Below are 20,748 nucleotides of genomic sequence, written 5' to 3' on the forward strand. Positions count from 1 at the left end.
TTTTCTAATTTATCTATTTGATATGAATGTAACCTCGTACTTCTCTTGGTCCCCCTGGCTGTAGCTTAGTATGCTTGCTCTCACCTTTTTTCCCTACATGCTTTAAGTGAATATGTTCTAGGTTTGCTTCAGTTAACTTCTTTATAATGTGCCCAAACCATTTATAGTAAGAGTAAGGATCTGTTCCTGTATCTCCTACAGTTTCTTAAGTTCCTCAACAAATGAGGAAGCAACACATCTAGGCTTCTGTTCTTTGCTGCCCTCCTCCTGTGTGTTTGGTTAGAGGGAAAACACAAACAGCTCCCCTTTACCAAACAGATRCCTGGGCCAATGAGGTACTCCAAGTACTCCAAGAGTCCAGGTATCTTTATCTACTCACCCTTTTCTGCTGATCATACCATGAGCTATAGCAGATGTCCACCCTGATAACCAACTATGTTCTTTATCCTCCAGCTGACCTCAGACATTTTCACCGTTACTGTCATCATCATTTAATTATAGCATATGGTATTGTAAGAGCTCTAACGTATAATTAGTACCTCATCTTCTTTCCATTCTCTTGACACCATAGCAGAGGCAAAAGCAAATTTTTTAACATTTCAGTTATGAAAACCATTGTATATAGTTCAGCTGTGTTCACCACCTCATGCCTCCTGAAGTGATGGTTTTAGATTCTAAAAGTTTATTTCCACTTATTCTTGTGGAAATACATTTTATCTTAATTTTGGACAGATTGTTGGCATTGAAAAGAATTATGTGCAAAACCAAGTAGCTTTGTAAGTAAGAGCTCATAATCACCTTTGGAAATGACCTGTTAAGTTTCTAATAGGACATTTGTATGCACAGGTACTGAAGCTACTTGCTCTGTTGCAATAATTATGAAAAAGATAATGAACAGGAATTCACTTGAGGACAACTTTTCTTGTTAACCACTTAGCATTTCATCCAGGTACTCTAATTTTTCTTTTTTTCTTTTGTAATTCTGGAATTTGCCTTACATAGTTTTTGCAGTTCAGCAACTCTCTGTTTCTTCATATCCCAGGCAGTTTAAAGCCTACCAGACAAGCACAGAGATTTTTACATCTTCTATTCCAAGTGGAAACCATAAAGAAACATGTCCTCACAGGAGATCCCAGTGAATTAAGTGTCTTTCTATGCATTCGAGTCATCTTACCATTGGGATTTCGCTTTCTTAATATGTATTTGGTGACAGAAGAATGCTTATAAAGATCTGTGAGCTGCCCTAGTATTTTTTTTTCTTTTATTTCTGCTTGCTTGCTATCTAATTTCGTTGACTGATTATTGATATCAAGAAAATCCAGTTCATATTTGGTTCTCTGTGGTGTGACGCAAGAAAGAAATGGTATTAAATTTTGATGGCGTATTTTAAAATTCACATATTATCACATCCCTATAGTTTTATATACGTGATCTAGATTCTTGTAAGTGGCTATAGTGTGTGTGATTGTAGGCACACAGGTGTCTGATGTGCTGCACACTGCATTTCACTTTCTGAGTATTTCCTATAGAAGGCCATCTCCAAAACAGGAGGAGGTAGGAGTGTACATGGATTAAAGGGGGGGAAATGTCTGACTTGTTTGTCTGGGGTAGATACATGCCTATAGGAGGCACTAAACTGTTCTCCTGTTGCAGCCAATACTAACCAAGGTTGCATCTGAAAATTTGCTTTTACTTCAGTTATTCTTTTGAGGAAGAAATTTTTATAGCCAAAATTTCGAGAGAATTACTTGCAATCTGTTTGGTACTGCAGAAATGGAATAGTACATGCTGATGTATAAATACATAGTACCATAAGCTTTCTCTCATTTATTGCATGTTTGAGGTTAACTTTCAAAAGATATTGGAAAGAAATTTTCTTGAAGTATCTTCCTTCTACTTTATGAGTGCATTACCATTTACTTTTAATTTTCAGCACTGGAAGCGAGGTTTTGGTGTGTGCATGACACAATATCGGCTCCCTCTAGTGGTCAAGAGCACCCGTAAAAAAATTCCAGTGGATGTTAGCCAAAGTGTTCTCGCAGACATTGTTTCTATGAGTATACTGTTTTACCTTACACTTAAATGTCATCTGTGAATGCTGAAATAAATCCTGAGACTATTCCCACCACATGAAGACAGACATTGTGTTGCCCTCTCAATCATCGTGTGCTCTACTGGAGATTTTTTTTTTTCCTGTTGAATATTCTTTCTGTCTTTTTTATTTTTTTCTCACAAAAAAATGGCCTTTCTTCTGCTTAATCTACTTCTCAGTGAGGCAAAAGATACATCTGTGAATAGCCCCAAGGGGGCCGTTGTCAGGACTGTAGGCCAAGGGTATGGTCAGGACACGTCTGTTTCCACAGCACAGAGAGAGTTAAATCTGCTTTTCATAAGGATAGCATGTACAAGAAAACTTACCATATTACCGAGGGTTAAGTGCATTCACATCGAGCATTCGGAGTTCAAATGCACCAGGCTTCTTTACTTTGTCTATATTTCTCTTGCACTTGTAGCATTGAGTGGTTTCTCTGAGGTGTCTGACTTTTAGCCCTGCAGTTTCCTGTCCATTTAATGCTCCCTTCAGCATTATTGAAGACTATTTCTTACATTTTCTCTGAAGCAGAATTTAAGAAAAATTCACGCTAAGTATTTTTATATACAAGGTCAAATAAGTCAAACTTGATTAAAAGTACGTATAAATATATATGTGCACACACACACACACACACACACACGCACACATATATATATATATATATATATATAAGTAAGCCACAGAAGCGGTACAGATCCACAAAGGTCAATATTAAATTGTTATGTTGGAATAGCAGTTTAGCTGGCTTGATGAAAATGAGGACAGGTTCTAGAAATCTAGAAACCTTTGCTTTTATGTATTTGTTGTAAAAAAGAATACTTTCCATTTGAATCTCCTGACCATGAAATAAGGCATGTTTTGTACAACTGCCAAGCATGGCAATACTTATGATATCTGAAATTGTTTAAAAATTTGCTCATATTTTCTATGGTTTCTTTAATAATTGTTGACTTTTTTCTGTTCAGGCCTCAGCTGTGTATACTTTTTTGCTGTCATTTAAAATTCAAAAACAAGGAAAGACGCTTTGCAAGCAGGAAATTTTAATGTTTATTATGCACCTGTGATGCCTCCTGTGATGGTTTAAAGGTCTGGAAAAGATGTGCATAATTGTTTGCCCTGTGAATAGTCCCATTAGTTTTCCTACAGTCGTTTGCAGCATCTCAAGTTAGGTACATATTCCTGAGTCTTTCTGGGATCGGGGCCTAAAAGGCTCACCCAGCACCTCTCTTCTTGGGTGAGCTAACCTGATTTCTGGGCCAATGTAAATTTGTGTGACTTTGCTGACTTTAGAGGGGTGTTATTCTGGTTTCCACTGGTGTAACATACATAACTTTCTTCCCTTTCCACCTTCCTCTACGTGCTTATTTCCTTTTAACAATTAAGTGTGCATGTGATGTGTTAGGCCAGACAACGGATCTGAAATATGCACTTTGCTTTTGCTAGTTTGCTTTGCTTGTGAGTTCATTTGAAAATAGGTATTACTTTCTCATCTAAGAAAGTATTTGAGATGGAGAGTCATAATTTCATGTAAACTTTCTGAGAATTTCCCCCCTTCCCCCCACCCCCCAGTGCTGCTTTCAGGTGTGATCCAGTGCCCAAAATAAAACACACTTGGTGTGACATGCAGCATCTAGGAGGAATTGACTTGTAACTAATAATGAGTATTTTCTCGCACTCTGTCTAGACAGTCAGTCATGTAAACACAAGATGTCTTTAATGGCATCATTTGATGATGTGAAATGATAGTCTTCCAAAGTGTGTATTTCCACAAAAGTCGAAGTACTGATTAGGGTAATAAATTGCACTACTTAGAGATTGTCAGTGTGTAATACTGGCATAGGAAAAAAGACTATAGCTTCATGTCACTGGTAGCGATAGTAAGAGAGTAACAATGGCAGTACCTGAGGGTTTCCAGGAGAAAATATGTTTCAGCATGTATTTTTCACTGGTGGATTAATACCTGTCTGGCTGGCTGAATATAGATCAAGAAATTAGTATGTCTAGAGACTGAATGCATCTGGATGAGGATCAGCGATTTGCGTGTACACCAGCTTGTGCCACACTCTTCGAGCGGTCTGAACACTTCTGTTTTTCAAGAGACAAAGGATCTATAGCTGTACGGGAATATTTATACCATCTGATGGAGCAGCCTTAGGAATTAATAAATTAGAGGCTCTAACTCTTCCTTCTTTTCACTGATTTTATAGGGAGTCTAGTCTCCTAATTTAGCTATCTTTTCTTTGTTAAATGGCAGAAATTAGGCAGCCTTCTTGGAATAGGAATGTCATTTGCTGTTGAGAGGAAGTTTGTACTTTGGCTGCCTGTCCTCTCTGTCTTATGGATAAGGTTTTGCTCTCCAGGCCTACACATTTGGCATAATGGGACAAACTTTTAATTCTTTGAAATATCATAGCGAAAAATTAGGTTCTTAGGTGGCAAAAATTGCACAGTCTGATAGAATGGGAATTTGAGAGCTTGGTCCAGAAGGTGTGGAGTTGTCTTTCCTGGAGTAGCCGACATCAGGCTTTACAGGATCATGACTTCTGCATTCATAAGCTGCTTTGATAAAGTGCATCAGCAAATTCTTCTGTTTAAATAAACAGACTGAGATGTATACCCATTACCTTCTCAGTAGTCCCTATATCATCTTTTCAGATGTCTAACCATGTAAAAGTGTCACCTCCTACCCCCCGTATATGATTTTTTATGAGCTTAAAGGACTTCTGACATGCTTTATAAATATAAATGATGGCTTTTAAATGTGCAGCCATAATAACTTTTCACTGGCAGAATAATTTAACACCTAATGTTGTCCTGAATCTAAATAACTTATTTTAGATTATTTTATCTACTCCGAAATTGTATGAAAGACTTCAGTTCTATTTAAATCTAATAGAATACTGGTATCGGTACTCTCTTAGGACTTTTCTAAAATGAGTGCAGCTATGTATTACACTCCAGTTTTAATATTGCATGAGTGAATTAAAAAATAGGGGGTTCATATTTTTTTGCTTCAGACTTTTAGCTGTGTATAACAAACTATTTACTGTTAATTTAGGACCTTATAAACTTTGGATTAAAAACATGTTTATAAACATGCCTTTTGGAGAGCTAGTCTGGAAACTATAATTGGTGTTGGGATAGAAAATGTTTTATTCCTTTTCCTGCTGCTGATGGGAATGTCATGTGTACTATGTATGGCTGAGTATGTAAGAGTGTACAAACAATACTAATTTGATGCTGATGACATTTAACTTTCTTAAATATCACTCTAAATTTATTTGCAGTTTATCAAATAACGTGCAATCCTGACAAGGGTAGAACTTCCACCAATGTTAGTGCAAAAAGGAAATGAATTACTGGTAGGGGAGACTTTGTGAAGCCACATCTCAAAACTCCCCAGTGGTTTCCTTTATAAGCATATGAGAAGGGAAGGCCGTATTTGCTAATGTAGGGGGTGACTGAACACTGGACAGATTGACCAGAGAGGTTGTGGGGTCTCCATCCATGGAGATATTCAAAAGCCATCTGGACAGGGTCCTGCACAAGCTGCTGTAGGTGACCCTGTTTGAGCAGGGGGCTTGGAGCAGGCCAACTCCAGAGGCCCCTTCCAACCCCACCTAGTCTGTGATTCTGTGGAGGAATTGTCAGCTCCCTACCTTATGGGAGAGACCAGGGAGCAGATTTGACCAACTCTTGCTCTGATTTTATTCAGACCTTCAGTTTTGCATGCTGGGGACAGTGTGCACCTCTCTTTCATCTGATCTGAACCTCAAATGTTTGGTGATCTGTTTTTTGAAATAGTAGTGATAGTTCCTGTTATATAAAAGAAAATCACTTAAAACACATATAGTTCTTACTTTGGGAACTTGACAACAATGACAAGTAGAGAAGATCCAGGAAACAATGTTTTGGAAAACAGTAATTAAATAATGATTGTGGGAATATTTGCTTATTAATTGCATTAGTTATACATGCATATATTTATAGGCATTTTTATGATGCATGGTGGGGTATTTAGAATAAATCTTCATTGTCTTCACCTTCAGTACAGGCCAACTGGTATTTATTCAGCTATGACAAGGGAATTTGTAGGCTTTATTTTTTGTGGGCTTATTGAAATGTAGAGCAGCTGCCACAATTTGGCCCTTATTTTGCTTGTCTGTTCCTGCTGAAATATTTTATAAGCTGTTATGGAGGTAGCTGATCTAGATTTAGAATGAATACATTCTCCTTCTTCCCTATCTTTGCATTTTAAAGCAGTATTACATGGTAAAATTTGCAAGGCCAGGGAGGAAGAAGGGGAAAAGAGTCATCAAAAAAAGTACAATTCTGACAGGATTAAGTTTTTAATTATTAAATACCTAAAAGTGAAATTATGAAAGTTTTGAAACTGTCAAAACATGTCAGCTTGTTAATTGAGAGGGAAAACAAATCCTTTTTCTGATTCATTTTCCTTTTTTGTATGAAATTATATGGTAAGACAAGTTTATTTCTTTCAAGAGAAAATAATATGTTCAAGCAAAGCCAAGCCATAACATTTTTGTCTCTACTCCGAGACTGGACTATGCATTACTTACTTTGTAATATGTGTAACTATCTGGCTTTCAATTGCTAAGGCACGAGCATGGCACACACTTTTTTTTTTGACAGTCAGCACCCTTTAAGGATTTAAATTCATAACTATTCAAAACATGTTCTTATTCTAGAAATGAAACTAAAAATAGCGTTTTTGCTTTGTCTGTTGGTTGTCATGACAGTATGGCCAGTCAAGATTCTGTTATGAATCAAAGATATGACCCAAAGCATAGTCCATCATTCACCTCTTTTACATAATCCACAAATTCTTCATAGTAGAGCTGGGAGACAGTATCACAAAAATCCTTTTGAGCTTTTCAGAGGCAGAGCAGAGATTGCATTATTCTCATTGCTTTTTTTAGCACATCTGAAGAAAGTCTCTGATAACATAGCCCGAGATAACTTTAGTGAACTCCCAAGATGCAGAATTTCTGCTAGCTTCTGCATGCAAAATGAGAAGAAATGGATAAACTGAATGTGCTCTCATCTATTTTCAAGAATAGCTGGTGATATGAAATGTTCAACTATCTGAGCAGAGAAGAACCAGGATAAGATTGTAGCAAAGCTGTTACATTGCTCTTGCAAAAGGGTCATCTTTGGTGTATGAGCTTCATATCCATAGTGCTAAAGATGTAGCAAAATGTTATGTCATCTTGCAAACTTAGTTGCTGACTTCTATCACTTGCCTCACATACATACTCCTTCCTCAGGGATAAAACTTGCATGGGTCATGTTTTGTGGCAAGAGACTGAGTGTGAATGTGTGAGCTACTTCTTGATATTGCTGTTCCAAGAATTGTGTTGGGAGTAGAAATTCTCCACCAGAGAACTGGAAACGGGGTGATGTTTTGTTTCTAGGCTGTTARTATGAATGCATCTGAAGCTGTTAAAAAGTTAGGTCTATATTATGCCTGTTTGTGGTCAGTTGTTTGTAGCACAAAAACACCCATGGTATTTAAGTTCTTTATTTATTAAAGAAAAGTCAAAAGAAATGAATGGAATGAAGGCTGAACCAATCTCAAACAAATTTGAAGCATGCTTTACTGGGAGAGAGTCTGCAGCGGTGTTGTCCAAGTGTTGTATTTTATGGCTGCATCGTAGGACTTCCAGTTTTTCATAGGAGTATAGTGTCTGGGGTGAGTTGGCTATGCAGTCTGTATTAGGCTAATACCACACATTCTCAAGCAAATCCTTTTCAGCTGAGGCTCATACCTTGTAACACAGTTCCCTGTAAGCCTGATCTGAGACATTCTTCTCCCATCCTCATTTAATTGCCATGCTCTGCGTAGTGACAGGTCTGATAGGAGTTTTGGGTCACCACAGACATCGCATTGCAACTGTGGGCTAGCTGGTTGCTGGGTGTCTCGGTTACTAACTTCAAATGAAAATTTAAAGGAGGGCAGTTTATTTACTGACCGTAGCATGATAACATTATGGATGAAAGAGCTATGTAATTTTTCCTCTTCAGTGGACTTGTGGGTTTCTGTCTTCCAGTTCATCACTGCTGTGACTCAAAATCCATAGTTAGCTGCTTGCAAATTCCATGCTATCATTCTCAAAATAATCAAAATACTGTTTTAGACCAATGCCATCTTGGTAATCACAATCAGTATTAAGTCCCACAGATTTAGGCTCTGTTTATATAACTTGGGAGCTGGGGGCAGGTTCTAATCCTGTGTGTCATATGTAGAGTTTGTACGTTAGTTTCTGTGAGTTTAAAGGAAACGAGACAATGGGATCTTTTAATTTTGGAGTTTTTATTTTTATTTTTAATGGGTTGGCACAAAAGTAGTAAGTACTGTACAGTCAACATAGAGGGTCTTTAAGAATCTTTCATGCCTGAATATACATCTGGAACTGTTTGCACTAACTAAAAGTAAAATAAATGCCAGAGCATATTATACCATGCTTTTTTTCATTTAAAAAAGGAAATTGAAAACACACCACTCCTAGAAATGCTTGACATTGAATTGGCTATTGAAATGGTATCAGTAAAGTATTTATATATTCCATATTTTGTTCCATACATCAGCTTTCCTTGATGCGTTAGACTTGGAAGCATGCCACATGAGCTGAAATGTTGCCACATATGAAAGACCGCCTTGTTTTAAAAATGGAGTAAATCATTTAGGATACAGGACGTAAAGTAAATCGGTTTGAATACACGCACATCTCTTTTTGCCCCTTCCTTGCTCTTGCACATTTTACTTTCAGTCTTTTCCATATTTGTCTTCAGAAGTTGGCTATGCATGCGGTAAATATCAGTGTTCACCTAACAGCTACATATAGTGAGAAAAATTACTCCTACCATAAAAACTGAGTGTATGACAAGAACAGTATAGTTCCATGAACCAAGAAATCCACAGAAGAAATATCATAATTTAAAGTTGGTTTTACAACATTCTTTAATTTAATATGGAGCAAAATACTTTCTGTGGTTAAAATCTTCAATCTTTGCTGTAAAGCAGATTCAAGAATGTATATTTCAATTTTTTTTTGATATAACCCAAAGCAAATGCAATAGATCTCTGCATACTTGAAACATATTTTCTGAATTTATTCTAAGTCTCTCACTGCACCAGAGGGTTGTGTATATGGATTAGGACTAACCCAGTATTTCACCGTCTATCTCCATCCTGGATTGATTGCAGTGAACATTGAAGAATGAATTGCAGATGTCTCCTTTTTCCTTTAGTTTGGAGGACCTCTGGGTTTCAGCCCCATTTGATCAGAATTGGGCTAACCATCCCAGCTCTGTCACTGTTTAGAAGGATTCTGTAGAAGAAAAAATTACTCTCTCTATATACATAGCCTGCACTCTGAAGTGTGCGATGGTGTGCGATATGGTCTGTATAAAACTTTTTGTCTGTCTCTAATAATTCAGGATTATTGTTTAAAATGTCAGATTCCAGTAGAAGTGTATCAGAACCAGCTTTGCAAATGGAGAGTTTGTTTTGATGCAAAAGCATAAAAATGGTTAGAATTCAAGAAATTAAACAATTTTTAAACAGAATTCTTTCTTCCCCTCCAAACCCCTCATCACCTCTGAATGCACAGGTAGTTAAATATCCACAGAGAGTTTGTGTGAAAAATGTCTATGCATTAGACCCCTCATGGAATAACATGGTTTAGGGAAACTTGGCCCATGAATACAATTTAAATACCATTTTGCTTTTAGCTCTCATCTGTTTCTTTTTCTTTTTAATTAAAAAATAATCATTTGTAGAAGCTGGAGTTTTAAGATAAGTATCAGACATTACAAGCTTCGTGACTTAAGATCACAAGAACTGGTAGCACTTTATCAGCCATGGCACTGCTTTGTCCTCAATCCCCACTAGCCTCACTCCATCCTTTGAGACATCTTTCTCTTAAAAATAGAGTTTTAGAGGGTCTGTAAGTTTGCAGGTGGCTGGACAGAGGTGGGTGAACAGCTGCTGTATGCACGTGCTCCAAGCCCAGTAGCTTCCTTGGGAGTTCGGGAATCTATGGGGGAGGGAAGGAGCAGGGCAATAGTAGCAGGAACAGAAAGATGGCTCCTGCAGGAGTTGCTATTAAAGGGTAGGAAGCGAAAGCCTGCAACAGAGATGGCCGTTCTCCTGGGCTCTGTCTTAGTGCTTGTAGTGTGTCCTCCAAAGCACATGGGAGAGCTTTGCGTTGTACGTTGTACTTCTTCAAAAGCCCCCTTTCTTCCAAGGAAAGCCTYGACTCCGAAAGGATAATTTTGTACCCTGGCCAGAGTGTTTTGAGGTGTGCTTGAAAGGAGCTTTATATCTCCTTATGGTAAGCAGTGCTAGAGAGCTTCTGGACAGCTAGAGATAAATTTGTCTGCCTAAGAACATACAGTAGGGTAGTGGTTTTCATGGCTTTGAGAGGCAGAGAGGCTAATCAAAAGGAAGCAGTCTGTAGCAGTCTGTAGAGTTTTTTTTAAAGAGGTGCATGAAAGGTAATTAAGTAAATCAAGCCTAAAGTCAGTAGATTTATATGAAAAGTACAGAGGTCTGTATGGATAAATTTAGTGATCTGCAAATCAGCTTGCAGGCACTGTTCTAGCAAATAAAAAGCAGGTTGCAGTAGAATGAAAATCTGAAATTGGAGGGCAACACCAACACATTATTTGCCACCATAGTGTTCAATTTAAGTAACAAAATATAGGCAGCTTTCTTGAAAAGTTTTGCCTCCAATCTGAGTTCATTCCTGATCAAACCTGAACTTTGAAATGAAGCGAAGTAGGGGAGCAGCAGAGGAGAGCGAGCTGTGGTTGGTCACAGGATCAGGATCGCTTTTAGTTATCAACAGCTGAATTGGAGGATACAGACTGTGCCTGCTCAGTGTGAGCAGCAGGCTGTTAGCGGAGTTCGATTTCTCGCACTCTTTCTTCCACCCACCTCCATCTCCTCTCTGCCTGTGTCTGTGCTCCCACATGCTTCAAATCTGTGTACCTGGACTGCCTTCCTTAACAGTTCAATGTGAGTGTTAGCAGAATGAAAACCAGATGGACCAGCAGTTCCCACTGTTATCTCCCCACCAGCTCTGGCAAGCCTCCCTTTCTCTCTCCTTTCTTGGCATGGCAGAAATATTTGCCTTTATTTAGGAGGGCTTGGGCTCACTGCTGTGCCTCTTTCCCTCTGTTGCAACATGAGCTGAAAGCTATTTATTCCCTTGTTGCTGAGGTTGGTTGAGGTGAGTGCAAGATGAATTCAGCTATTAAGGAAGCAATTAACATTTCAAGGCCAGTTTTCGTAGTTCTTTATATTAAATGAATGGCTTGTTGTGGATATAGATTTAAATGTTTTAGTATAGTGATGTGAAAAGGAGTTTTTATGGAATACTTTTCAAAACTTGCTTTTGTTTTCCAGCATGTAATAGTTTACCGTTGCTTGATTTGCAAATCAAACCTCACCTGTCTGTAGAAGCCTTAATATTTAAGTCAGTCATTTGGATACTGTTCCCTATCCTGCTGATATTTTTTAACTTTCGATCAACACTGCAAATCCCATACTACTGTAACTGTATTCCCCTCATACAGTTCTTGCGGGGTTCCACTGCTTATCTTCCCCAAACCTGTCTCTAAATTCTATATGAAAAGACTCCCTTACCTTGAAAAATGAGCCACCTTCTGCTGTTCTATAAAGGCTTTTATAACTGCAGAAGCTTACTGACTACATCTGCATAGTAATTCCTCAGTTTCAAGCAGTTAAAGATTGGGATATGCTATACACTCTTATTTTTTGCCTCTCTCCCCCTCCCCCCATATTCTGATTATTAAGTATTCTGATAATTAAGTGTTCTGAGGAGCTTTAAAACAAACCCTTTCTTTATAAAATGTGTGCATTGCTTGTAATTTCTCTGTCTCTCAAGTCAAATTTTAGATTTGTTTTGGTAAACTTTGTATCTTGTTAGTAAGAACAAGGAATACACATCTAACAGTTGAGTTGCAGGATTTATAGGACATTATTGGCTTTGCCGTTGTCTTGAATTAAAAAACACAGATTTATATACTGACTCACTAGTTCTGACAGTTCATTGCTTTGCAAAATGGGTTAATAGAGCTTGTGAAGACTTGTATAGGACAGTGTGTAAAACAAATAACCCCTCCCCTTCCCCCAGAAAAAAGATGGAAGAATTTAACTGATGCCCATTAAAAGCCAAATTGAATTACATCTTTACTCAAGATGGCTCACTAAACTCTTAGCATGACTAAGGAAGTCTTAATTTTGCTTTCAGCTGGTAAATGATGTCATGTTTTTCCCATTTTTGATAAATGAAACATAAGGTGTGTTGGTTTTTTTTTTGTTTCTGTTTTTGCTTCAGTTTTAACATAGAAGTTTAAAAAAAATGTTTGGAAAAGAAGATACTTCTATAGCTTCTGTATCAAATATCTTGCATCTTTACATCTTCAGTTGCAAGAGAGCTGTTAGGTTTTCTTCTTGTTTTTCATTTTTGGGKTTTTTTTGGTATGTTTCTATTTATTTTGTAGGTTTTGAAAATTAAAGTTGTTCTTTATATGTAAAGGTATAAACATAGATATTTGACAGTGCTGTGTTTGAAAAAAGTAATTGGTACGTATGTGTGACAATTGACTTACCATTTTGGCATATTGTGTTTATTCTTCTCGTGAATGTAAAAATATCGAAGGATAGGGTGGTGAAGCAACCCAGGAGAAATAACAGTATTTAACCTAGGTATCTCCTCACAGTTGCAAAGACAAATGGTAGAGAGGGCAGCAGGTGTTACAAAGAAGAGACGTGAAAAGAGCTGGCTTCAGCCAATATCTCACCTGTACTAAAGAGCTTCACGTTTTAGTTCTGCAAGAGTTGTCGTAAGGGGATTTATTACCTTCCTGTCTCTTCGTTTCTTTTTTCCTTCTGGCTAATGTTAGAGCCTTGAAGTGAGGTGGCATTATTGCAGCTCCAGGAGTGCTTGGAGGTAGCATCTGCACACGCTAGAAATAAAAACAAAAGATAATGCAGCACTGCTACAAATGAGGTCTTACCATCTGTGTTGCACCTTCTTAAGTAAGGTTTAGATGATGTAATTTTGAAAGAACACCCTGGTGTAGATAATCAGGTGTAATCTTTTGCAGCAGATGCCGAAATGGCTCACTTCCTGCGTTAGCTTTTTAACTTTTTTTCGGAACGGATGTATGTGGGGAAATAAAACAGTGTGTTCCTGTGGTGTGTTACAGATCGCACTGAGAAGCATTCCACAATGCCAGACTCACCTGTGGATGTGAAGACACAATCCAGGCTGACGCCTCCGACCATGCCACCTCCTCCCACTACCCAAGGAGCTCCACGAACCAGTTCATTCACGCCCACAACGTGTAATTAGACTTATTTTCTTCCTTTTGTTCTGTATTTTTTGATTCGTTCTGCATGTAAGAAACAAAAGTATTTGCAGGGAAACCAGTATGGCATGGCTGGAGCAGCATTTGATTATGCTGCAATAAAGTAATTAAGCAAAACTAAGAGCACAGCAGATTAATGCATCTTCGTCTGTTAAGACATTTATTTTAGAGTTGTGGTAATTTCCTTGATGGCTTGGCTGCAGTGTCAGAGAACAGTGATCACTAATCTCCCATGTACTAATGCTCAGATCAGGCCTTCTCTCAGAAGTACAGAAAACTTTCTTCTCATCCCTTATGCCATTCTGTCACTCTGTTTAAATGATCCTGTCTCCTTTTGTATAGAAACTTTCATAGTAACTGTTTGGGGGCTTTGCATTTGTTTATATTTTTAAACTGGGGATTATTCATAGAGAAAATACCTATTAGTGGGATCACTAATGATTGAATAAAGAATTCTGATTTGTGCTATATAATTTCTAATTAATTTTGATACAACCCCCAAAATATGGGCCTTTTATTGTTTTATCTTGAGATTTCTAGTCCGTGACCGCTTCTCTAAATCACTCAGGTCTGGACCTCTGTCTCACTTTACTGATGTAAACACACAAGAAACTAGTGGTCTTGATGGAATTGCTCTGCGTTCGTATCTGTGTAACTGAGATTCGAATTTGGCAAGTTGTCTGGACTAGTCTTTCCACAGTCATGAAACAATCCGCATCTCTCTTACCAAGATTTAACAGCAAATTTTTTGGTCTCTTTTATGCTGCCTTGCAATAGTATAAACATGAGAATGTGTTTACATTTCACATCTTAGATAAAATGTTTTTAGAACAGTAGAATACATATGCCTAAACAGCATGACCGCAGCATCTTCTGTTTGTCTTGCCTATGTCTTTTTAGCCCTTTGCTGTCTGATAAACACCTTATTTAAACTTCACCTCTATGCAGAAGGCCAGCTGGAGGCCTTTGTACCACTTATCCCAGGGAACTGTGTCCTGAGGATTTACACAGAAGTGTGGTGAGGGGAGTTTGTGCCAATTCTTTGCATAAGCTCAAATTTAAGCTAGTGACCCTGATTCTGCAAATATTTGTCTGTTTTTCTTAATTTCAGCACCTGAATCATCCTAGGAACTGTTCTGGTCTAACGTTAAAGAGTTTCTAGGTTTTTGTAGGATAAGGGTCTTATAGATTATGCTTTTCAGAGTGAGGCATCTTGCACAATTCAAGATGCCTTTTGGCAATAATAAAAGGAATAGGACAAAGATTTTCTTTAATCACTCTTGTAATCCTCAGTGTACATTTAAGATTTCCAGATGTTTGTTTATTTGATTGGGTTCTGCACTTTGGAAGGTATGTGAACCATAGCTGTGTTTTGGAGGCTGTTTATATGAAGTCTTTTACTAATTTTAAATGTCTTTTAACCTGTCAGATTTTGGAGTTTGCCCGTAGCAGTACCTTCTTGTATAGTAAGCAGTCACTTCTGTGTGAGTGTCTGTCTCATTTATTATTACTACTGAAAAGAATGCCTGTAGGCTAAGAAGGAGCGTCCTTATTTTCTGGTCAAGAGTGTACTTGTTTTCTTTGTTTTAGACTATTAAACTATAAAACATGTTAGTTTTTTGATATTTTAAATGCTAAATTATGTTTTGTTAATAACATAGATATATTTTTTAAAATAGCATAGATGTCTTTGCCAGTTGGCAAATTCAGACATTATAAAGAAAGAGGTAAAGCCCTTAGTAGGGGGTGGGCTTTTGAAAAAAAAAAAAAAATTCTGTTTAGAAAAGCTACATTTGGGAAGTACTTCTTAATTTCTTTTGTTGTGGGCGAAGTTTTRCCTTCCTTTCTCCTCCTCATATTTATCCTAGATAATGAACTCTGCTATGCTATGCTTTCTTGATTATAATTCGTAAACCCTCTGCCTAGGACAGTCCAGCAACAGTGGCTGAGTTGTTGTATTGTGTCATGCTAGAGCATGGCATATTCCTATTCTTCCTAATCCTCATTTACTAGGTTCATGGTATGATCATTTTTGGCTGTACAAGTTCCCTGCAATGATGATATGTTTGTTTACTCAGATATATCACTCTACTACAGTGCTCAGAGAGCATAGCTTGGAGCTGTACATGGGGCTGAACTTCTTCAGGCCAGCTTTTTTCTCTTTCTGCTTTCTCCATCTCTTGTTTCCCCAGCCCACACAACTAGAGTAAGGAACCAAAAACGAGGATAGAAACCAACCACAAAATAGATAGGATTCAGACAGCCATTTTCTGTAGCACCCACAGAACGGAACTTCAGTCACTTGGGCAAAAACTCTTTTAAAAGGTTTGTGATAGTCATTTAAATCTAGTAATAGGAGTTACTATCTAAAAATAAAGATGACTTTTGGAGAAAGTTACAAAGGGAAAGGGATGTTTGGCTTCAAAGAGGCCAGTCATTAAGGAACACAGGGAGTTCTTTATGGTACTAGCTGACTATGGATATGTTTTTAAACAGAAAGGGACTTTAGCCTATTGCTAAAGGCCTATTGATAGAGCTATTTAGATAGAGCCTATTGCTCTGTCTTTCTGATAGTAGGGCAGTCCCTTTTTTTTATGGTTGTGGGAATACATTCAGGTCTCTCTCTGTTTTGGAGGAGATGAGGGAGTTGTATAAGTGAGTGATAATACAAAAACCTGGGATCTCATTGAAGGCTGGAATCTGAGTGACACTTTTGAACAGATATCAACAAAGTTCTCCAGGATAACAGCCAGCTGAGCAGGACTGAGTGCTCGGTACAGCCGTGTGCTACGTGCCCATACCTGGGATTGCACCAGTTCATTCTTATTTGTAGGGAGCGATCCTTTTTCTTGCCATTCTCTACCATTTGAACTAGTCAGACGCAAGTGACTTCAGCGGAGTATGTCTGACTGATCCTGTTTCAGGTAACCTGTGTGGGATAAGATGTCCTCAGCTTGATTCTCTCTTCCTTTCTAGAGTGAACTAAAATGGCTGCCAAAAACTGTTTGTTATTAGCCTCAGTATGTCTGCATGAATCTCATTGTCATAAGTTTTGAATACTTAGTACTTTAGATACAGTTATTCCCACAATAACCTTACAACAGGAGAGAAACAGTTTCCTGTCTTAGAGATACTGTATTGACACATCCAAAGCTGAATGGTTTGCTCACGGTCTCCCAGGAAGTCTCTGAGAAGTCTTCTCCTGAAGTCTTCTCCGTCTCCTAAGGCCTGATGCCTTAGCTGCAAGGCTAAAAAGGCTTCAGTTCACAGCAAACGTGGCACAGTTTGTACCTGCACAAACTACTTAGTGTGTTCCATATGTTAGCAGCTAGGAAATCTGTATCAGAAAAAAATAGCCTTCTCATTGGGTGGTGTAAGGCTAAAACGTGAAAGTCCTGTTTTATAAACACAGCTGTCAGTTGTGTGTACAAAACACCAGTAAAAATATTCAGAGATAAACTGAGGCTTCGTGAAATATGTCTGTACATTTTTTCCACCCCCAAAAGCATTTTTTTTATTTTCAGTCAGATATGTGCTCACGCTTGTGCGCTCTCTCTCTTTTTAATCCTGTGACAAAGGCTGGTGTTCAAATGATGTTTTTCAGGTCCAGAAGCACTTTGGGGGTCTGTGTGACTCGCAGCTACTGTTAGTTCCAATCCATACGCTGTTTAGTTCCAGCTACTGTGAAGTAGATATGAACTGCAGTGTCACTCTGTCAAGAGGCTAATTATCGTTGATCGTGCAACTTAATTAATTTTGAGGTCAAGCACAGAAAACATAAGCTGATGGATTTTCCCCTCTGTCTTTTCTCTCTCTCTCTCTCTGCCTCTTTTCCCCTCTTTCTCTCTTTTATCCTCCTTTCTCTCTTTTTCTTTCAGTAACCAATGGCTCTAGCCATTCACCAACAGCGTTAAATGGAGCTCCATCTCCTCCTAATGGCTTTAGCAATGGGCCATCCTCTTCCTCTTCCTCTTCTCTGGCTAACCAGCAGTTACCGCCAGCTTGTGGAGCTAGGCAACTCAGCAAACTGAAGAGATTTCTTACAACCTTACAGCAGTTTGGCAATGACATTTCACCAGAGATTGGGGAGAGAGTGCGTACCCTTGTGCTAGGACTTGTGGTAAGCAAAAAACAATGATATAAATATAACTGTGATCTTTTTCTCTCCCTTTCCCTCTTTTACATTTGACGTGTTTATTATATAAAAGAGTGGGTCGCATCCACTGCATGTATCATACTTGGAGGATACTGAACATGTGAGAATTGAGTACTGGCTCTTGCCACCAAGCTAACAGAAGCAACTTGACTAGCTGTCAGTAAGCGGCAGCTATTCTTAACCAGATATAGACTAGACTTCTTTGCCAGTATAGTATTATGCCATAATGGTGTGACAGGGTTTCCATTCGGTACTGGCAGCCCCCTAATGTAGACACAGCTTGAAATATGTACTATAGTAAAAAATGTTTTGGCTTTCCTAGTTTATTTGACTTGGGGAAAGGAAAGTGCCCTATATATTCAATGGCAGAATACTGCTTGAAAGGATGAGCTGAATATGTGCTTGGAGTGTAACCACAGCTGAAAACCTTTTCTCAGTATTCATTGAATCCAGCTGTGAGGGACCTGATGGGGTAATGCTGCTATGCAGGTCACGTTATTGATAAGATTATGTAATTGTATGTATGAATGATAATTTCTGATTTTTCTTATCTACATCTGTCAAGCTGTGCTGCTGTTTTTCAGGCAAACTGTAGCAAATCTGGCCCAGGACTCTTTTTATTCCCAGTCAAGTTCTCTCTCTGGCAGACATTGTTGTCTCCCGTGTATCTCCTTCAAGAGTAATTAGATGTAGCAGGAAAAAATGCTGTTGTGGTGGTCTAATTTACATCTGTTCTGAGCAGCTGCAGTCACCATTGCCTTCATATGGAGCTAAGACTGCCAGCACTGTTGAATACTGGGGCTCAGGTGTCCTCCACTTACATCTTCACAAAATACTAAATGAAAGTGATGAGTGCCCCTTCACTTGGGTCTGTGTTAAAAGGAAGTGTAATGTGGGCAGTAGTACTTCAGCAAGTCCTGCTCTGCATTTGCTTCCATATCCACAATACCCTTTTAAGGTGACTTTGCTTGTCACATGGTTCTTCTAGAAGGGTGCATTAGTAAAGAATGGCTTTGGGAGATGTATTTACCTGCCCTCGATTTTCAGATGAAAAGTGCTAGCCCATTGTCAATTACAGTTGCTTTCTACCTTGCAAAGCTTCATCTGAACTCTGAGAAGCAAAATAGGGTCTTTTCTTTTGGGACATGTACATATCACATTATTCCTTTGGTTAAACCCATGCAGCCTGTTGTCTTCATGATTATGCCCTCAGCCACACAATAATGACTTTCCTACACAACCTACTGACTTCTATAGGATTGCACAGATGCAGTGAGTAAAACTTAATAAACAATTCTCTTGTTAAGTATAGAAGGTAAAATGCATTTTTTTCTCCTCAAGCTATGCCTTTAAAAAGAGTGTGAATTTTTATGTATGTTAATTTCCACTTCTGCACTGGGAACAAAAATACAAGAGGCTCCAATAAAAAATTCAAAAATTGTTGAGAAAAGCAGCTTTAATGGCTGTTTGAAATTTTAAAGCATTTCCGTGCTTAGCACCTGAGAGCTCAAAACAGTACTCTAAGCATCAAGCCCAAATGTCTGAGATGCTAGTGGTTTCCTTTGAGTATCTTAATAAGGTAATAATTTAATGTGCAGCATGCTTTTTTTAAAATCCTGTTATCAATATCAGGAACGATTTATTAAGCAATTTAGGAGTGCTTTGGTTACTGTTTCTCTTGCTAAGTGTTTTCATTATTTGGTCACCAAGAAAGAATTTTTTTTCTCAACAGAATTCTACTTTGACAATTGAAGAATTTCATTCCAAACTGCAAGAAGCTACTAACTTCCCACTGCGACCTTTTGTCATCCCATTTTTAAAGGTATTGCACAGTTCAGTGATCTGGAAACTATTTCAAACCATATTGTTGCTAGGTCACAGATGCGTGTTACAGTTTTTCTTTTGAAGAGAGTAAGGAAAATGAATAACATTTAAAGGCTTCTTTCCATAGCTTAGTAGATGGAACTATGTTTGAGTAGGTGGTTTGGGGACTGTTTCTGGCTATTCGTAGGACTGTCAGTTCCCTAATTTTATAATCATTGTTGTTTGTTTTAAGTTTTTAGTTTGTAGGTATAGAAGCTTTTACTAACCAAGTCCTGAGACTTGATTATAAGCAAAATAATGCTGTGCAATTGCAAAAAACTAGATTTTTGCAAACTTTGCATGATCCAAAGCAAGGAGATGCTACCAGCCCTCCTAATGTGCAGCTTATCATTAGTGCACAATGAGACTGCGACACTGCCGACACTTCGTAAAAGACGAATCCTTTTCTTCTGGTTCTGAGGCAGCAGTACAAATGTGATGTCTTAAGATGGCTGGCAACTGTGTCCACTGATTTTTACGTCTTTTATTAGAAATTAAAGATAAAATCTTGTTCAGAAGTCAATTAATAAAATGCAACATGTTAATGTGTAAGGTAGGAATCAGGGAAACTAAGCCTTCTTTGAAGTTGGGAAGTTATTCTGCCTCTCACCTGCCAGTAACTACTTCCTCTGAACTGCAGTGATCTCTGAATATTGAGGGCTGTGTTCTTGGAGCATGTTGCGTTATGTTTTGGTTTCACTGCTGAGATGGATTTTCCCAAGGACGCGGTGTTTATTGTTCCATTTTTTTCATTGTCAGTGTGTGGGTGGACATTTTGTGTTATTTTTGTCAGTGCGTGTAAGTGTTGCTAGCTATTCTGTTGTCCTGTAGTACTAGTATCCTCAATGGGTTTGTTTCATGTTTTTCCCCTTCTTGGTTAGCTGTGTCAGATGGGCTTTATGCAGAAGTATAGCTGTTACCTTGGAACATTGCCAGTTGCTTTCTTTCTGGAATGGAATATGCTCTTCCACTTGCATTTGTATCAACTCTGATACTCCTGTTTAAATCATTCTGGTTTATTTTCATGGCATCTAGTTTGTTTTCCTTTCAAAAGACACTTCAGAATTAATTGACTTTGGTGCCAGAAGCCTGTTGGAACCTGGCACTGAAGAGTTTATCATTCTGCCTATAAGTTTCCGACCAAGGAAGTGCAGTATGGTATGTACTAGCATTCTGGCAGGTCTAAATATGGATCCTGTAAATCTAAAAT

General features: G+C 38.2%; 1 protein-coding gene across 11 annotated transcripts in view; it reads left to right on the forward strand.

The window, feature by feature from the left end:
- The window catches only part of RUNX1T1 (RUNX1 translocation partner 1), a 116,513-nt gene that overhangs the window by 49,543 nt on the left and 46,222 nt on the right, over positions 1-20,748 (forward strand). For all 11 annotated transcript variants that reach the window (XM_026061719.1, XM_026061718.1, XM_026061722.1 and 8 more), the window contains 3 exons: positions 13,358-13,495; positions 17,398-17,639; positions 19,408-19,497. In XM_026061719.1, the coding sequence (XP_025917504.1) occupies positions 13,358-13,495; positions 17,398-17,639; positions 19,408-19,497 (470 nt within the window). The remainder of the gene's footprint in view (positions 1-13,357; positions 13,496-17,397; positions 17,640-19,407; positions 19,498-20,748) is intronic.

Source organism: Apteryx rowi, unplaced genomic scaffold (assembly GCF_003343035.1).
Source record: "Apteryx rowi isolate R43461 unplaced genomic scaffold, aptRow1 scaffold_184, whole genome shotgun sequence".
Taxonomy (NCBI): domain Eukaryota; kingdom Metazoa; phylum Chordata; class Aves; order Apterygiformes; family Apterygidae; genus Apteryx; species Apteryx rowi.